Source organism: Manacus vitellinus, unplaced genomic scaffold (genome assembly GCF_001715985.3).
Source record: "Manacus vitellinus isolate BGI_N305 unplaced genomic scaffold, ASM171598v3 scaffold_8_pilon, whole genome shotgun sequence".
NCBI lineage: Eukaryota > Metazoa > Chordata > Aves > Passeriformes > Pipridae > Manacus > Manacus vitellinus.
The window spans coordinates 26152353-26172992 of record NW_021940864.1 but is presented as its reverse complement, the minus strand read 5'-3'; the positions used below and the strand labels follow the sequence as shown (position 1 = coordinate 26172992).

The following is a 20640-nucleotide window of genomic DNA, read 5'->3' as shown; positions in this document are numbered from 1 at the left end:
CTTGCTAAGAGGACTCTCAAAGTTCTTTTTGCCAACATGTTTTTTTAACCAGTTCATGTCCAGCCTGTATTGTCACATGAGGTTGCAAAACTTCACATTTGTCCTTGCTGAACTTTCAGTATCCTGACAGTAGTATTATTTGTACGACACTGTGTCAGTAGGGATTATATCCACATTTCTGAGCTACATATTCCCAAAACACAGGCATCAGCATTAGCATGGGAAAATGCATACTGTGGGAAATATGTTTACTGTCTGTCTTGTGTATAACAATATACAATTTATACACTAAATTACTAAGATTACATGATCCTTATCTGCAGTTTCCTGCCTTGCATACATATGCCTGTTCTGTACTTGTTCCAAAGACCTGGTTAAGCATATCCTATATAAAACTCTTTTAGAGCTCTAATAGAGCAGAACAACATAGTTCAGTTTAATTATATTTGTGCATGCAATATACAAAAAAATCTCTATAACTCCCTTAATTTAATTCTTTTACTATTTAGTGTATATTTACTATTTCAGGAATTGAACTAGATGAAGATGGAACCATGGATGGCAACAGTGATTTAACCATTAGGGGTCGCCTACTATACCTCATGGAAAAAGTTACGTATCTGAAGAAGAAGCAAGCTGAGAAGCCAGTTGATGATGATGATAAGACATCCTGTAAGCAAAATTAAATCAGTTTATTGTGTCTTAATTCCAAAAGGAAAAGGAAACAGAACAGAAAGTTCTTCATATATTTTCAGCCAAAACAAGGTGGATTTTCAGTGAAACATCTGTGTACCTTAAAATATATATAGGTCTGACTCGAAACAAGGACAGGTGGAATTTTTATGATAGGAAGATTTGTGGATGTAGCCAAAAATTTCTTCTATTGGTATTTTTACCCTTTACCTTTGTCAAGTCATAAATATTTTAGAATGTATCTTGCTTTTTGGAAGATTAGTGCAGACTTAATAATTGTAGCAAGGTTCTGATTTGTTAGAACTTCTTCATAAAATGAGTTGCAGCAGCTTCAAATCAGTATTTACATGAAGATTACTGTATGAAAGAAAAGTATGCAATTAGACTGTAATTAGCAGAAGCCTCTTCCCCAACCTAAAATTCAAGATTTGCTGACTATCACTGTTCTGCCATTTTTTTCGGGTAACTGCTGTCTTTCCCTCTTGATAAGAGGCATTGCCAGTGACATCCTAGTTTTGCACTTTGTGCCAACTGTCTATTTAATTTTTTTTTATTTTTTTTTTGTCAATGTTGCTTTTATTTTTTTTTTCCTTTGTTGTGATAGGTAGTACTTTCTAATGTCCTAATTTTTTGTGTTGCTACCCTACTAGCAGGAATGAATTTCTGGACACACAGTTTAGGTGTTCAGTCTTTGGTAAAAAAAATTGATTTCTGTCACTGACCACACAGAATTCCTAGGGAGATTGACCTTTTACCCTGGTTGCTTAATGTAAGTTCCTAAAGTACCCCTGGGTACTTTAATTAGGTGGCTTCTTAGCTGCCAGTTATTAGTGTTAACTTAATGTTCTTTAAGTAGAAATATTTTTGCCTTCTAGCTTTGCAGTTTATAGCTGTTATTTCAGCTATGAGGCAGTGATAATTAGAGTCTAGGTCTTTGCAGAATGTGGTGATGAATCCTTTTTTTCTTGTAGTAAGCTTAAAGCTCCAAAAATCTGATTCTCTCTCTCCTATTAGTAGAAAGACAGTATTATATCAAACAAATAGACCCACAGGTAGGTGAAATGCAGTGTTGTAGTTAGCAAAATAAGAACCAAATGAGAACCTGTTGTTCCTGCGATTCTTCATCAAAAAAAACCAAAGAAACCAAACCAAACAAACAAAACCCCCCTAAGCCCCTCCTCAAAACTTACCATTGTGTCAATTTTTATTCATAATTATTTCAGTCCTTCTGAAATATCAGCCCAGACACATTTAATCTTTTTTCTTATTTTAAAGATTTTTTTTTTATTATTGCTAAACTCTGTTTCAATAGAAACACCTATAGTGCAGTGCTTGGACATTAACAATGAAATACATTACTACTATTCTTTTTTCCCCTTTCCCTTGTATTAGCACATCTTAGCACAAATTCTCTTTGTTAAACATTCTCTTTTCTGTAAACTTCTATTTCTTCAGTATCTTTCTGTAAGTACTTTTACTTTTTGTTTGTTTGAATTAACCTGGAATTGCAGGTTTGGTTTACTCCAAAATCATTTTACTGTCTTAACATTTAGACTGTGAATTTGAAAATATTTTTTGATTTTTGGTCTGCATCAGACACATTCTTCAACATCAGGATATTTAAAATCTTTCTTATAAACTTTTGCTGTTATCTGCTTGACATAAATTGATTAGTTAGGTAAGTACTGAAGGTGGAATATCTCTAGAGGATCCTCAGTTGACCTTACAAAATCTTGCAAACCTGAATGGAAGTTCCCTGAGCTGGGGAAAAGAACATTATTCAATTGTCTTTATCAAATACTTTGTCTTGACTCTTTGTTCATGAGTAATTTTTCTAAACAGCAGTCTCAAATCTTAACTGAGATTATATAGCTTGTCTATTTTAACATATGACTTTCCCAAATATATATATATCCCAAGTAATTAAGATTATGAATGACACTACCAGATATGGGTTTCTTGCTTCATTAGAGACTAAATCTGAAATATGCAAATGATGATTTGCCATTTATTTGATTGTAGTCCCTTATGTCTATTTCTTTTGGAGGACCTTTGGTTTTGGCAAAGGAATAAGTTAAATTATGTACATTATCTACATTATGAAACTTTGAGTGGATACAGAGCTGAGACATGTAAATAAATAGTACAGCATTTACATATGCTACCAGTATAATTTTTCAGCCTTAATTCAATAATATGTTAATAAAGCCCTCAGACCCGAATTGATGGAAAAATATTGAAAACAATATGTACAAATAAATCTGGTGATTTTGTGACCATCTTGTATGTCTTCATAATTTTTTTTATTAGCAGATTTTTTTTCCTGAATTTTAAATTTTAATGTAGACTTCTGGTTTTGAGATATTTCTACTTCTCTTGTGTGATTTCTGTTTTCCTTTGATAGTCTGCTAAAGAAGTACCAAGAAAAAGATGCTTCTTAGGAATTTAATTCATTCCAAGTCATGTCGCATGTTGGGTTCTGAAGGACTAGCAGTTGAGAGATGAGCAATTAATGGTAATTTTGTGATTTATTTTCTTCACAGCTACTCTTCAGCAATTGATTTCAGACACAATGGTACGCTGGGCCCAGGAATCAGTGATAGAAGACCCGGAGTTAGTGAGGGCCATGTTTGTATTGCTACATCGCCAGTATGATGGTATTGGTGGCCTAGTTCGAGCCTTACCAAAAACCTACACCATAAATAGTGTGTCTGTGGAAGATACAATCAATCTTCTGGCATCCCTTGGCCAAATCCGTTCCTTGCTTAGTGTCAGAATGGGAAAGGAGGAGGAGAAACTTATGATTCGTGGATTGGGGTAAATAACTGGAGTGTAACATCTCTTTATTTACAGATTTTTGTTGTTATTTGCTGTATGGCCAAGGTTATACATGAATTTTGAATCTGAATATGAGTGTAAATGCAGACTGCTATCATTGTATTGTATCTTCAGCTGTAAGATAAAGCCTTTGCAACATTATATATATCATTTTTGAAGAAAAGCAATTGACATGTTTAAGACTTCTGACAAAGGTTGAAAACATGTATATAATATTTTGTGATATTAAAAAATCTATCTTGTTACTATATTTTCAAAACTATGGCTGTGAAGAATCCTGTCAAGAATACCATCCATTTTTTGTGAATGCACTATTGTCTCTTGACATGTATCACTAGCAGCAGTCTGCTAATGGGGATGTGTCTACCCACGTCCGATATGCCATCGTTTTCATTGCACTAAATGTAGATGGTATGTTTGAACTATGAACTAGTTCACTCAGTCTTATTTTTTAATTATATGATTAATAATAGTGAAGTATAGGCTAAAAAAGAGTACAATTGGAGAAAACAGTACAAGAAATATGGTGCTCTCTAGTAGGAAAGAGATTGTTTTTTTCTTTTCTCTCATAGTCAAAAAGATGTCTGTTGACATTAAACATCAGCTGTGATCTATCAGAAATGCCCATCAGCAAGAGCAATGAGAACCAAAGGTATCATTATATAAAGAATGCCATGAATGCAAGGAGAAGGGAAGCTTTTGTTGTGCAAAAATGCTTTTTTTTTGAGCTTACTGAAAAGCTCATATATCCAAGTAATGTCTGTGCATAATTTTGTATTTTCATTATGAACAATGCCTACTTCTTAGCTTGCCAACAGGTCCTAGCAACGTTCCATGCTTGTTGCAGTGTACAGTGTAGTCATGCTAAGGCTTTGGCAAAAGGAAAGGTCTGGCACCTGTCAAGAGTCACAAAGTACTGGTGTTTCTAAATCTACCTTTTTACTACAAATTGAAGTTGTCTCACTTCAGTTTATGAAGTGTAAAATTGAGTGAGTGATTACTAGATTTTGGTGTTGTTATGCCTGGGGAAAATAAAACAAACAGTCTCAAAACAGTTTTCATTTAATGTTCTGCGTTCTTTTGTTTCTTTTACATTTTTTTGTCAACATTTTTTACTGTGAATTAAAAAATAAGATTTTCTGAATCTGATTTAATATTAATGATGTTTTTGCTGATATGTAAAAGTCTGGTGACAGGAAGAAAGAGTACTTTCTGTTAAGCTAATCTCACTGCCTCTTCCTATTACCTTTCTTGGTAGCCTTGGTAGAAATGACAGGTTTTTTTGCTTTAAGTTGGCATTCCTTTCTTTCAGCTGAGAAATGGAAGTGGTACGCATTCCTACTTTAAAACTCAGTTTCCTCAGAAATGCTGTTCCGATTTTTTTTCTTGAGTGAGACATTTTATAATGCAGTCCACATTTAAACAGAACACTGAAAGTAGATGTACTTGCCAAAGTAGTGCAGTGTTACTGGCCAGTCCTGAAGTGACATTTTGACTCTCAAAAACTCTGATAGTGTCATCTACATCAGATGTACTACATGCATTTTGTTGCGTGACTGATAGTCATGAATGTATAGCTTTTAGAGTAATGGAATAGTTCTCTTCACATCTCATCTTCTGAAAGGCTGAAATTTTCCTTGCCTGACTGCAAGGGTTTAGGTCAGAAAAAAGAAAATAAGAAAAGGACTGTTATAAAACACACAATGAAATTTGAGCAGTTGCAAATAGTATTTTCCTAGAGACCTGCTAGTAATTCTCTTCCGTGATCTAACTGCTTTCACAGTTTTTTATGGGTTGTATGTGATTTCAAGACTAATTATAGTTTTTAGAAATTTAATTACTTTTTAAACCAGACATTTTTATTGGACATAAAATGTCCAATAAAATATTGACATTATGAACTTCAAGACTCATTTTAAGTATGCAAATCTATTGTGCTGAAATATGTAGGAGAGAAGAGTTCTTCTGAACAGTAACTCATCAATTAAGGTTAATATTTATGCAACCTCTGTCTTTGACACTTAGAGGATAGCTGGGTATACATTCTCTTTCCTCGTACCATTTTTTTTGTTTTGATGGCAAATAGAAAATGTCTCAAGGCTGAAATAATCTGAAAAGAATATTATGTCAAATATATTGAATAATTGAACTAAAAATTTAAACTAATATAACAGTTTTGATGATTTTCTTGTCAGAAAATAGTCTTAGATCTGAATGGACTATCTAATGAAAATAGAATAACATCCTACTCTGCTGTAATCAAGTGGCAATTAGTGCAATAACTATAGGAAAATAAAGGTCAGGTTCTTCCACAACGTGCATAGAAAAATAGACAAGAGAGATTGAAATGCAATGTGAAGAAGTCCCTGGGGAAATTTTTCACCTCACATGGTGGTGAAGAATTGCATAGTAAATCAGCTTTGCTAATAACATAATAGGTAAACTATTGGTCCATAACATTTTCTGTATTTTGTTTTCCTGTAGAGACATCATGAATAATAAAGTATTTTACCAACATCCAAATCTCATGAGAGCTTTAGGCATGCATGAAACTGTCATGGAAGTGATGGTTAATGTACTTGGTGGAGGAGAATCCAAGGTAAAGCAATTCACTGTTAAAACCAGAGAGTTAGGAATATAGCTGTTCAAAGCTTTATCCCATAAGGCTCTGAGATGTCACTGGAGGTAGTGGGACCATAACCTCTAGTTAATTACCATTGGCATAATAGTTGACTAAGTTTTTAGAAGAATCAGTCCTTCCATTCCAGAGGAAGATATCATTAGCATTGTAATTTCAGGTGCTTTAAAGAAAAAATTGCAAATAGCACTTTATATGCTTACTGTGTTTTGAAGGAGAGATCTTTTTAGTAACTAATTAAAAATCAATGAAGTATTACTCTAGGAAAATGAGCATTCACCTTCTTTCATGTTGGAATCTAGAATGTATGGGTGACCCCAGCTTTTGTTTTTCAAGCTTATACTTTGAGGCTTAAGGTGTTACTGACTTGCTGAGAAAGTCCTGTTGATTCCAGTGCAAAACCTAAACAGTTAATTTCACTGAGGTGCAATGAATATAATGCCAACATAGGAGTAGGTTAAAAGGCTTTTGCATAAATGACCTTTTGCAAGTTTTATTCCAGTCTTAGAGTTTGAGCTTCAGTCTGTTTTTATTTGCTTCTTAGGAAATCACTTTCCCAAAGATGGTGGCAAACTGCTGTCGTTTTCTGTGTTATTTTTGCCGCATCAGCAGACAGAATCAGAAAGCTATGTTTGATCATCTTAGCTATTTATTGGAAAACAGCAGTGTTGGCCTTGGTAAGTATTAATTGTGGGGCTTTTGAGATCCTATACCAAAAATATAATTTGAAACTTTTAGGTAATTTATGTATAAAACCACCTGTATTTTTTTACATCCCTCTGTTTACTCTCTGTAGTGAAGTTTCTCCTTTTCCCAGTGAAAAAATATTTTCATGAACTGTATTGCTAACTCCAAACAGCCTCCCTGACAGTTGGGGAGACGTTAAGTTGAGCTAATTTAGTATACACTTTTTTGTATGTGCCTGAACATTCAGAGGGAGTTAGTGATTGTACATTTTGAAGAACAGAATATAATCCTGTTTCGAGAAAGAGAATAATAAATAATTATTGGCAGCATTTCATTAGGGTTATCTCTCACTGCTCAAACTTGCACCCTTGCACTTTCTTTCTGTAGACTGGTCAGTAGAGGCCTTTGGCAGTAGGAGAAATACACAACTCATTTGCTTGGGTATGCGTGTATAGTGCCCAGAAATGAACCTTGAAGTGTTTGCCTTTCTTTTCTATGCAAAGTGTTGTAGAAGAGATACATTTATCCTTATTTAATTTAGTACTTGTGATTGAGAATATGTAATTATTTAGGAGTCTTCATAGTAATTTTCTTTAAATGATCACAAATTTATTAATGTAAAGATATAGGACAGAAGCATAAATTAAAAATCTTTTTGAAGAGAAAGTGTCCAAATTGAATGAATTTGGAGTGCCAGTATGAAAACTTCAGATTTTTCCAACACTATAGTTACTGCCATTTTTTTTAAGAAATAGTTAACTTATAATCTTATGTTTTAAAGCTTAAAGGTATTTTCTATTTGAGTGGATTTGATAACATGTCAGTGTATTTGATATAAAATCATTACTAAATTTTCCTCAAAACAAAGTTTTGTCACTTAGGAAAATTAGAAAGAATGAGATCTTAAAATAAGGTATCTGATGAGACAGGAATGTGTAAGACAAGTTGTTTCTAGCTTGAAAGTCTATATTGTATTTTGATTTCATAACAATGTCAGATTTCATGCAAGTGCATGGCAATTTATTATTAATGCATTTCCTATGAGTTTGTTGGTTTTATTAAATCGATGTTGAAACTAAATGTTATTTTAACAGCCTCTCCTTCTATGCGAGGATCAACTCCTTTAGATGTTGCAGCAGCGTCTGTGATGGATAACAATGAACTTGCTCTGGCGTTAAGGGAACCTGATCTGGAGAAGGTTGGTAGTGTCTTTATCAAGCATTTTTGTCCCTAGAGAGAGGGGAAGATACCTGTTTCTTAGAGTCATTAAAATCCAAGACTATATGGAAGTTTTTGCTACTTTTCCAGGGAAGATTATCGTGATCTGGTTGGTTGTTTTTTCTGTTGGTGGTCTGAAAAGTTGAATTGAGTTTCTGGTTGTTACACACACAGTTGTAACAAAAAGGAATTGCCTCAAGAACAGCTCTTACTTTTGGAGCAGTGCACTCAACAAAACTTTATTGCTAAAATCTTTCTTTGTTTTTCTTTTGGATGGTGACATGAAGTGGTGACATAACAAAATAGGGGTAACTAGAAGCTTTGTGACAACTTGTTACAATATATGACAAATTTGCATAGAGATATCTGCCTATATCTATCTGTACTTTCCCCTATCATTTAAACCTGTTCCAGAAAAGTTTTAAGAAATTAGGATTAATTAGGCTAAAGAGTAAAACACTCAAGAGAGCCTGTGACAATTGTATAGTATATGTAAATTGCTGCTGCAAGGATTAGCATAATAGTTGCTATGTCAGTAGTGGATAAGAAAAGCAGGTTAAATAATGGAAAGTGAGACAGTGGAATTACAATATCCAGTTTTTTTTTGAAGACCTTGAATTCTGGAGTTGGTATAATATTCATAGGAAAATATCTGTCAGGAGTAATATAAGTGTATATGTTCCTTTCTTGGGAAAGAACACGTTTGTTTAAAAGGACATTTTCAGACTTATCACTCTTATAAATGGTCAGCAAAAAGAGGCTGTCCAAACCTGCTAAAGGTTAGGCTTACAATTCTTACCGTTCAGAAAGGAAAGGGCCAACTGAAAACTACTACTGAGCCCCTAGGCCTGAATTACAGGGAGTATTACTGCTGTGTGTTTAAAAAAAAAAAAAGAAAAAAAAAGGCAAGTGAACGTGAATGGTTAAAATAAAAGAGTATCACAGAATCAACCAGGTTGGAAAAGATCGCTGAGATCATTGAGTCCAGCATTTGACCAAAACCACCATGTCAACTAGACCATGGCAGTAAGTGCCACATCCAGTCTCTTCTTAAATACCTCCAAGGACTGTGACTCCACCTCCTCCCTGGGCTGCCCATTTCAGACCTTTTATTCATTATAAAGGAAAGGATGTGTCTTCAATTATGGATAGTATGTAGTTGGGGAATAGTGAAAAATTGACTAATTTGTAATGCTGAGAGTTGCAAGAGAAATAACAGATATCAAAGCAGTAATCTAGAGAGAGGAATGATGGAATTAAGTAGTTCAGGTAGGTCATAGCAGAAGTAGGAAAAGACTGGGAAAGTGAGCTAATGAAGAGGGTGCTCTTCTGATTTGCCCACAGTATGACATGGTTTTGTCAGAGATAATAGAATGTGGACACCATATCTTGACAAAAAGTGGGAATGCTTCCCTTTGAAGTTTCACTTCCCTTCTTTTTCACAATTAATGTATTTTTCATCTTACTTTGCTATTAGGTAGTTCGCTACTTGGCTGGATGTGGATTGCAGAGTTGTCCTTTGTTAATTTATAAAGGCTACCCAGACATTGGATGGAATCCAGTTGAAGGAGAACGATATTTGGATTTTCTTCGTTTTGCTGTTTTTTGCAATGGTAGAGTAGAAGCTTATATATTTTATAACTTCCTCTAATATTCAAATAAGTTTGTAGTTTTAAATAGTAATACAAGCCAACTAAATAATTTACTGTAAATTTAAAGGACAATTGCAGAAACACTATAATTGTTCAAGTCATACATTATCTTAGATGCCCATTTCACAAGTCATATGGGATCGTGTGAGCCTATGCTCCATTTTTCAGATTCAACTTTAATCTTTGAAATGCTGACATCTCTTTTGAAAGTAGAGCAGAGAGTCCTAAATCTTTCTGTGATAAATGCAGAGCCAAACCCTCATCTTTTTGTGAAGATTTAGATAGTCCAGCAGTTACAGTTTAGTGTTCAGCAGTTATATCAGTCCTCTCATTAACCCTTGCACTTGGCTGTGAGTCTTTACTACAAATCAGTAGTTTCAGTGATGCTTTAAACACTCTTTACTACATAGCTAAATCTTTGACTTTATTTAATTTTGAATTAAAACACACATTTTATTTCATAGCTTTTATTGCAGTAATAAAGGAGTATGCATGTTTATGTAACTTTGTTGTGATATTTAAACTGTTTTGTAGTTAAAAGCATCTACCGATGCATGCACTCTGCACTTTTGTGTACCTTTTTCTGATTATATTTCAAAACTCTTTTTGTTATAATCTTATATCTTGATATTTGTTCTGTGTGGTAGGAGAGAGTGTGGAGGAGAACGCTAATGTTGTAGTCAGACTGCTTATTCGTCGACCTGAATGTTTTGGTCCAGCTCTAAGAGGAGAAGGAGGCAATGGGTTACTTGCTGCCATGGAAGAGGCGATAGAAATATCAGAAGATACAACAAGAGATGGACCTTCCCCAAGTAATGGATCTAGTAAAGCCCTGTAGGTGCAGTAGAACCACTTACATTGCCATAATATTTGACTATTTGTTTTATAATCGTAGGTGTGAAATGACTCGTTTGTTTTAACACCTCAATTATCAGTTGGATTCTCCCTTGGATTCTGTGGAGAGTAGAAATTTGTATTGTGCTAAACTGTGCTTTCTCTGCAGTGCTAATTTAAGTAACTCTAAATATTAAAACATCTTTGAAATTCTGTTTGTTCTTTGCCAGTCACTTAAGAGTTTGATGCAAATGATGTCTGATGCAAAATGAGGCAGATAAATGGTATCAATGGTTACAAAGCAGATGTCACTACAGTCTCTTAGGGACAAAATACATTCTGTCCTAGCCTGCTAAGAGTCTACTAATTAACAGAAGCCACTCTGTGTAAGCTGGTACACCTAGAGCAGATTTTCTTTATTTATTACTGTTGTAAATTACTTCCTTGTATTTTTTTTTCATCTTATAATTGTTGTAACATTTAACTAATTACAGAGAAATTGAAGAACAAGAAGATGACACTATTCACATGGGAAATGCAATCATGACCTTCTATGCTGCTTTGATTGATCTCTTAGGACGTTGTGCCCCTGAAATGCATGTAAGTTTTATTCTTCATGCATTAAAAGTTAAAAGCATAGTTGTTTGACTGATCCGTGGTTTGCTGTTTGTTTTTTTCACAGTAACATGTTATCAGGTATTAAAGCAGTGATATGGCTACATAATTTCTTAGTGTACCTAATGTGGTGTTTTCATGACTTACAAGGAAAAAAAATCTGTTTGGAAGCTGTTCTTTTAAAACTAATTATTCCATTGCTATTTTGGGGTTTTTTTTGGTGGATTTTTTGTGCTTTTTTTTTTTTGGTTTCTGTTTTATTGTCCAGTGTGACAATCGAATTCCTCAAATTTCCCTATTTGCTGTGATAGAGTGATTTATTTTTTGCAAACCACAGTTTTACTCTTCATATACGTATTTAAACAGACTCTTTAAATTGCATATAAAAGTTTAAATGTTATCAAAGTGTAAATATTATAGGACATTCTTTTACAATGTAGGGATAGCATTATCCATGAATGTACGCATTAATATCTCATAATCTTTATTCACACTGACAAACCTTCTCAAAGGTAAGATGTCACTGTTTTAGGCATTAGATATGTAGAATTAGATACACTATAAAAACCAAACCCTTACCACTTATTTTGTAAGAGCTTGAAAGTATTTGAAAATATTTGTTGTTTATGATTCAATATATATTCCTATTCTTCAAAAATTTACTTATAAGTAGCTTTTAATTTCACCCTGAAATGTTCCTTAATTAATATTGATTAGTATAGATTATTGAAGAGATTAATAACTTGAAAAAAAGAGAGATATATCCATTTAATAAAGTCAGTGTATGAATATCTCTTTTGTTTGAATGAAAGAATTGTCTTGTTTTCTACCTCTCTTGCTGCCTTTTTTTAAAAACAAAACTGAAACAACTGGAATACCTGAAAGTGTTCTTATTTGACCAGGACAGAAAAACTGTCTTTTTTAATCACAAAATTTGCTTCTGCTTCCCTCCACCCCTCCCACCATATCCTATATTTAAATGCTTTGTTCACCTCTTTTACCTAATACTCCATTCTGAAAACTTAGTCTTATTTAATAACCAAACAACTAGATTTTTAGACTGTACATTTGCATCCAGAATAGAGCAAATATATGCAGATTGCTTGAAATTTACATTGTTAATTAGAGTGTGATTTTGGAAGAAGTAATTTTTTGTCTGTCCATGGTTCAGGAAGTTTCCAGACCATGAACACATACTGAAGATAAAAAGAAGGCCTTGTTAATTTTTTATTTGTCTTTTCCTAAGCTAATCCATGCTGGTAAAGGGGAAGCCATTAGAATCAGATCAATTCTACGGTCTTTGATTCCACTGGAAGATTTGGTGGGAGTAATTAGTATTCCTTTCCACATGCCAACCATAGCTAAAGGTAATATGGTTGTTCTGCATTTTTTTATCCCATCCTATTATGTTTTGTAATTTACTGATGTATTGACACTCATACTTTTCTCAGCAATTAAAAATACTATAGAAATTAAACTATTTATTATGTGAATTAGAGGAGAAATCATGTATCTCAAACATGTTTCAAAAATCTTTTTTCTATGCTGTAGTCAATAATTCTTTGTACTCTTAAATCACTGATGTAAATCTCATTAAACTGAGTTATGAAAATCTATTACCACTTTAAAAAGAAATTTAAGAGTGCATGCTTTCGGTTTTTATAAACAATTTTTAAAAATTAAGATATATTTTCTCAATAGTATAATAGTTAGCTTTTGTTGTTCTAACCCTATCAATTGTTTCTAGCAGATCTTACTAGGACACCAGAGTTGTTCTTCAACAACTGTGGTGAAATTACAGATGTGACATATATAGGCAAATGTATTTCTTTGTATTTTCTGCCTATATAGAATTGGTTGCAATTGTTGGAGCTATGAGAGCATCTATATAAAAAGGGGAAAGGAGTTACATCTGCTTTTTAAGGTGTCTGGAGAGAGAGCATTATAATTGCAACTTGGATTGTCTAAGAACTCACAGCACAAGATTGCCCAATAGGTTGCTGTAGAAGAGATAAAAAGATTAATCCTTCTATAACACCATTATTTATTTATGTTCCAAGTAGTTATAGGTCAGTAGGTGATATCTCAGTAGCAGAGTGCAGCTCACAGATACAGAATTGCTAATTGCTTATTGCTTTTCAAAATGAAGGTATCAACATTTTAAAATATTTCAGTGATATTTCAATGATATTTCAGATATTTCAAAAGTTTTCAGATACAGAGAACTTTTTAGTACATTCTTAATTCTTCGTCACACATTACAGATATGGTCACCAATGCTGCATTTCCAGGATATTTGACATAGAATTGTTGTAATTTTTACTTTCTGTCTGCTTCTTCTAAAAACTAGGTAGTTATATAGATTAATTATTATGTTTTGAGTACTTAGCATATCAGAATATCACCTGGGAAGAATCCCTTGATACACAAAGCAGAAACAGAAAAGCATGTATGGACTTTGAGGTCTCTCCGGATAAAATTAGCCTTACGCATTCTTTTTCATTTAACTTCAAATATATTGCCTTTTTGTAATAACACCATGGGGAAGATGCTTAGACTGCCTGGTCTGCTGATGAAGGATGATCCTTGTCATTGAAGTCTTGTTTCTTCCTTTTAGATGGTACTGTGGTGGAACCTGACATGTCTGCGGGGTTTTGCCCAGATCACAAGGCAGCCATGGTTTTGTTCCTTGACAGGGTCTATGGAATTGAGGACCAGGATTTTCTTCTACACCTTCTTGAAGTTGGCTTTCTGCCAGATCTTCGTGCTGCTGCTTCTTTAGATACAGTAAGGGTTTAAGTCTGTTTTTATTTTGATTCTTACTGAACACTAAAGCATTTTTCATTCCTCAGAAAAACATTTTTTGTGTCTTCATGTCTTCTGCATTTCTCAAATTCTGGATGTACTGTGTGTTGCTGCTGAAATTTGATATTACTTGGAGATGAATTGTCCAGAATAATGCTCACTTTATAAGAGCCCCCACTGTTACCCATACAATAAAAGATGCAATGCCTTTCCCCAGGAGACTTTCTGAGGTTGTGCTATGGAATCAAAATCAGATGAGCTGCCGGTGAAGCATGTAACTGAGAGCCTCTTTCCAAAGATACACAGAAAGTGTTCATCTCTGTGTATTTTTTAGAGACACCTACATTGTTATTTAGAAAATGACAGATTTTTTTGGTCTAGTTCCTCCTCAATATTGCTACCTTTTTTTTTCTGTGAGGCTTATTTCAATCTAATTTTCCTTAAATGTCTTGGTCCAGAAAGATTAGATTTAGGGAGCTATTATGAGGGCTAAGACATTGACTTTAGTTTTCCTGTCTGACCTATTATGTCAACTCTGAAAATAATTATGTTGTTATTTAGAATCATAGATCTGTTAAGGTTGGAAAAGGCCTCTAAGATCATCAAGTCCATCTGTCTAGCACCACCATGGTTCACCATTAAACCATGTCCTCAAGTGCCATATCCATTTTTTTTAGCATATTTGAGTTTTTTGAACACTTCCTGGAATTGTGATTCCACTGCTTCTCTGGGCAGCCTGCTCCAATGACAACCCTTTCCATGAAGAAATTTTTCCTGATAACTAATCTAAACCTCCCTGGTGCAACTTGAGGCCATTTTGTCTTGTCCTGTCTCTTGTTACTTGTGAGAAGAGACTGACCCCCACCTCACTATAACCTCCTTTCAGGTAGTTGTAGAGATTGATGAGGTCTCTCCTGAGCCTTTTTTTCTCCACTAGGCTAAACAACCACAGCTCCCTTGGCCACTTCTCATAAGATTTGTGCTCCAAACCCTTTACCAGCTCTGTTACCTTTCTCTTTACTCTCTCTAGCACCTCAATGTCTTTCTTGCAGTGAGGGGCCTAAAGCTGGAGCAGTCTAACCAGTGCCAAGTACAGAGGAACGATCACTGACCTGGTCCTGCTGGCCCCACTATTGCTGATACAAACCAGGATGTCACTTGCCTCCTTGGCCACCTGGGCACACACACTGGCTCATGAAAAGGACCAGCACCCTCAGGTCCTTTTCATCCAGATATCTAAGAGCAGGGGAGGATTTTTTTTCTCACATGAAACTTGGCCTTGATCATAACAAAAATACTGACTGGTATTACCTGATTTTGGAGTGTTCTGTTAAGCAACTATGACATTCTTCAATACAGTCTTGGAAATTGTTTTATTTTTGAATGGCTACCTTTAGTGTTCTGTTTTCATCCTCAAAAACAAAACAAAAGCCATGTATGAGACTTCAGAAGTAGGAGAAGGAGATAGGCATCTAGCTTTCAGGAGGTATCAAATCCTCATTTGTGTCTTGGAAATTTCCCTCTTTGTAACTACTACAAAAGAAAAAAACCCAAAAAATTCCTTTCATTTGTAACAACATTGATGAGACAAGTCTAATTTCTGTCCCATTTAATTCGTAGGCTGCTTTAAGTGCTACGGATATGGCTTTGGCTCTGAATCGATACCTTTGCACAGCAGTCTTGCCTCTCTTGACCAGATGTGCTCCTCTTTTTGCTGGCACAGAACACCACGCTTCCCTCATTGATTCCTTGTTACATACTGTGTACAGACTCTCAAAGGGATGCTCTCTTACCAAAGCTCAGCGAGATTCTATTGAAGAGTGTTTGCTGTCAATCTGTGGGTAAGAAAATACTCCTGGCTGTACAGGAATGCTAAATGATAAAGTAACCTGTGATATTTATAATAGAGGAATTCAGAACTGTGCCACCAGTAACATAATTAAGACTTTTTTTTTCCTGGCAAATGATTGTATGGTTTTTAATATACTGTATTCAATTTGCAGCTTTATTAATTACCCATATCACTCCTCAGTTATTTTGTTGTTACCAAATCTTTTAAATTAAATCCTTTGTGATTAACTAAGAGGAGGTACTGCAAAAAGATAGAGCTCTGGAATTGTGGAATTATACATACACTGAATTTCCATTTAAATACTTTTATCTATATAGATTGGAAGTGTGGTTGATCTGCATGGAACTTATACAGTTCTATGTAGATTTTTATTTACTGTGTTTTACATTTGAAATCCTAATCAATGACTAATATTGTTATACCTGATTATTGATACCTATGGGACAAATTTTGTCTGGGTGTCTGCAGACTCAAAACCAGTTAATTATTACCCAAGTTTTTTAAAAGCCTACAGGCTTAATTATCAGAAGTTGACTAAACACTTATGAATTCAATTTTTAGTTAAAGTTAATATATAGGCTTTCAGTTCAACAGAGATTTTTTTTTTTTTTTAATATTTCACCCTGATTTTTTTTCATAGTGTGGAAATGCGTTCAGAAATTACAGATATTTATACTATAATACTGTAAAAAGTACTAGATAGCATTTCTTTAAATAAATATCACATTGACAATTTTATGTATATATTACCATGATAGGAACCAATAAAATGGACCAGAGCTTGTTATTTATCTGGAAAGCTTTAATGTTCATGCCATTCTAACATACATATTATAACTATTTCTGCTGTCTTTCCAGTTCTGTCCACTGCTATGTGTCTTGTTTAGGACATCTAAAGAGATAGTGCTCTTATGTCCTTATTAGTTTCTAGGATATTTTAAGAACCATTGAGATATATTACAAGAAATTTACATTATATCCTTTTCTTGTGTGCATCGTGATCCTAATACACAATATCAAAATTGAATATTTTTTTCCTGCTTTTCTCTGTCTATTGATAAGATATTTTCTCAGCTTCTTTGAAACATTTGATTTGCAGCTTGTTCAGAATATTTTATTTGGTATGCACTTGTTTGCTTTCTTCTGGACACCTTTTTTTTCTGTCCAGTTTTTATGAATTTGAAGAATTGTGATGGCATAGAACTGATATGTTGCTTTAATGTAATTCTTAATTATTTGAATGAAACTGTGCTGGTACACCCCTTTGAAATGGTTTGTCTGCTTTTAGGCAGTTGCGGCCTTCCATGATGCAGCATTTGCTGAGAAGATTAGTATTTGATGTTCCTCTATTAAATGAACATGCAAAGATGCCTCTCAAGGTAAAAATATATATATTAGTATTCAACAGAAAATGGAGAAGATTCCCTATAATCTTTGCTACATTATCGCCACTCCACAGTAATCTAAGGCCATGGTTTTTAAAGATAAATTGTTACTTTGGGAGAAATTCAGTCTGATTTACATCAATTCATATAGAATCATGAAGTCTGAGTCTAGTCTTTGCTTCTCCTTTATCTCCTGTTTGTTTTAGCCCATGTGGACATAGAAAAGAAAAATCTTTGGGGGAAGGGGGCAGAATCCTGTGCACAAAACATAGCAATTTATAATCTGTATGTACCCTTACTTCTGTCCTTGGCTTTGGTTTTCCTTGCTCTTGGAAAACAGACTCTTTTTCTGTAGTTGGTACCTGGAAATCTAAGAAATACATATTTAGTAATGAAGTTTCATTTTGTTTTTAGATCCCAAAAGTTTATCCATATCTTTTTGTTCTGATTCCTAATGCACAAGAAAAATGTGTGGTTTTTTGTTTCTGAGAAGATTCCTCAGAATATCATCATAATCAGTTCTAAGAAACATATGGGTTCCTACCTTACCTACTGTTTTTCAGCAGTCCTTTTTAGTGCTTTCCCACTTCCACTCTGAATGAGATATTTAATCTTTTCTTATTTAATATATTTTTATGATTTTAAAGCCTCTCAGAGGAGGAATTTAAATCATTAGTCTCAAACCCAGGACCTGCTGCTGAAGTCCTGCCAAGGACTTCATAATTTTGTTTCTGTTCCTTAAGAAGTCCTTGATCAAACTACGATGCCAAATCTGACATTCTTCAGTGTCTCTGTATGAGAAATGTCGTTGATAATTTAGTATGTTGCCCTCAAGTGGACCCTTCTAATGCATTATGACATTTTGTGTGCTGCTAAAACCAAAGAGTAACTTGGTGCTCTCTCCATGGCTACAGTCCTTCAGGGTTTTGTTTTTTGGGAAGGAACAACCCCAGTTCCTTGACATCTGTTCATCTGAAAGAGCAGGCTTTATGTCATGACTGCGGTGTTTCCCATGTTGCTGAACTGAACAGTAAGGAAATAATAATTGGATCCTTTTGTCAAGTCAGGGCTTGCAAGAATATAGATGTGAAGAGAACCATGGTGTTAGCAAAAGATTTTGTCCATTGACCCTAAACAAGTAATAGGAGTTTCTGAGGAAAGTGAACTCTTTATCTGATGATAGACCTGTAACTTTTAAGAGGTTTCACTGACAATAAACTGTTTTCAGTGATTTAACAAGGAACTCCTACCTGTGTCTATTAATGTGTTTCTGATTTGAAAGTACTCTGTGTATTCCTTATGGGCTTGTACTGGCAAACAGATTGTAGTAATCTAAAAAGGCAGCTGTAAGTTAATCAGGCATCTGAAAATGTAATTTTCAATGGGAAAAGAGGAGGAAATAATGGAGGCTAATGAGAATACAGAGTTACCTACTGTGAATACATTTGCTAGTTTCTACAGTTAAAAGTTTCCTCAGTTTAAGCAACAAGTGAATTCAAATCTGTGGTGTTTTTCCTGTATAATATATTGCAAACTTTATGGAGTAGAGCTGCCTTTTTATTTCCTCTTAATTCATATTCAGTGCTTCATCAGGTACTTCTCTAAGACTAAGACCTACCTTTACTCTCTTGACTAGGTTTAAAAGCATATATGTATATATATTAGTATGCTCATGCAGTCTAAAAGCAAACTTGTCTGGCCACTGTGTAATAGAGTATAGTTTGAAAAAATATTTTCAGATAAATATTTGACTCTAGGGTCCATATTTCTGAGACTCCTGTGGTTCTACATAAATGATAAAACTTTTGTCTTTTTACAGGCTATATGCACGTAAGTTCTTATCTCTGTTTTTTCTTTAATCATCCAACCAATTTAAGTAGTAAATAGATATTAATAGATTATTTAAATATAAAGGTATAAAAATATATTACATGTATTGTTGTTTTTTTCCCCCTCTGATCCATTAAAAGTATAACAGAACTGTGCAGTATCAAGATTATATTTTTGGTTATCAAAATCTTCACTTCTGCACATCAGACTTTTTTTTTTAAGTCCTGTCTTTATTTGTGCGCATTTTTGTGCATAAATGATGCAGATTTTTATTATGAATGTCTTCATTTTTCCACCTTGACATTTGTTCTGACTGGAAAAAGAGAATCCTGTCAGATCTTTACTGACTGTGACTTGCAAGATTTTTTTCCAAAAAGTTTTGAAACAAAGATGAAAAAACTTCTAATTCTGTGTGTATATGCTCCAGTGATTTAAAAAAGAGATAACACAACATCGATTATTGATAAAAAGATAGAAATTTTTCTGATGTCTGTAATGGTCAAGTGCCAGAATGGAAGGACCTCAATAGATAATTTTATTTGCTTTCGAAATATGTTTTGTTTTAGTTGCTGACAAATCATTATGAAAGATGCTGGAAGTATTATTGTTTGCCAAGTGGATGGGGTAACTTTGGTGCTGCCTCAGAAGAAGAACTTCATTTATCCAGAAAGTTGTTCTGGGGTATTTTTGATGCTTTATCTCAAAAGGTAAGTAATTTTAATATCCATCTACTACTGTAAAATCCTTACTATGTAATCTTTTTTTCTTTAATCTGTGATTTTTACCCAGCTTTTGTCAGTACTGTATTATGCACTTTGAAGGAAAAGATACAGGCTTTAGTAAATTTAAATCTTTCTCTTATAACTTCTACTTTAATGTAGGTATGCCATTTTTCTGCTCATTAAAAAAATATATATCAGTAAAGCAGTAATCTTGTTATATATCTGTATAGATCTGTACAGTTCTCTGCTTAGTAGTTGTAGTACCCTTGAATTGATTCTATATTGGAAAAAAATTTAATAATACACCTTGTTACGTATTTATTCATTCTGTGACAGTTTTTAACAAATCTGCTTAAAATTTCAAATCTAAGTATTTTGGAATGCTGCGCATATTCCTGTGCTATATTTTCTTCTTAGGCATCTGAAAAATGTCTATTTTTTCTGCCAGTGAAGTCAGCACTTTTCTCATTTATTTGAGCAAGAACAAGACTTGATCCTAGCTTTATCTACATGCTTTAGACAGTCAGTTTTATTTTCAGAACAAAGATTCAATTTCACATCAAGCAAACCAGTCTGTGGCTGCTTGGTTTCACACATAGCTGTATCAGTTTCAGCAATGATGCTGAAAGTTCCTATTCACTACTCACTTCCTATTCCTGGTGTTTTCCACAGAAATATGAACAAGAACTGTTCAAACTGGCTTTGCCTTGTCTGAGCGCAGTTGCTGGGGCCTTACCTCCAGATTACATGGAATCAAATTATGTCAATATGATGGAAAAACAGGCTTCAATGGATTCAGATGGGAACTTTAATCCTCAACCTGTTGATACCTCAAAGTGAGGAATTACTTCATTGCAACTAGTTTTTTTTA

General features: G+C 34.1%; 1 protein-coding gene across 1 annotated transcript in view; it reads left to right on the top strand.

The window, feature by feature from the left end:
- Nucleotides 1-20640, top strand: part of RYR2 (ryanodine receptor 2) — a 379203-nt gene that overhangs the window by 250529 nt on the left and 108034 nt on the right. Inside the window, exons 40-53 of the mRNA XM_029965125.1 lie at nucleotides 529-672; nucleotides 3237-3510; nucleotides 6016-6130; nucleotides 6714-6846; nucleotides 7951-8054; nucleotides 9552-9687; nucleotides 10374-10560; nucleotides 11055-11160; nucleotides 12422-12542; nucleotides 13793-13962; nucleotides 15601-15821; nucleotides 17121-17211; nucleotides 19614-19754; nucleotides 20442-20605. Of these exons, the coding sequence (XP_029820985.1) occupies nucleotides 529-672; nucleotides 3237-3510; nucleotides 6016-6130; nucleotides 6714-6846; nucleotides 7951-8054; nucleotides 9552-9687; nucleotides 10374-10560; nucleotides 11055-11160; nucleotides 12422-12542; nucleotides 13793-13962; nucleotides 15601-15821; nucleotides 17121-17211; nucleotides 19614-19754; nucleotides 20442-20605 (2107 nt within the window). The remainder of the gene's footprint in view (nucleotides 1-528; nucleotides 673-3236; nucleotides 3511-6015; nucleotides 6131-6713; nucleotides 6847-7950; nucleotides 8055-9551; nucleotides 9688-10373; nucleotides 10561-11054; nucleotides 11161-12421; nucleotides 12543-13792; nucleotides 13963-15600; nucleotides 15822-17120; nucleotides 17212-19613; nucleotides 19755-20441; nucleotides 20606-20640) is intronic.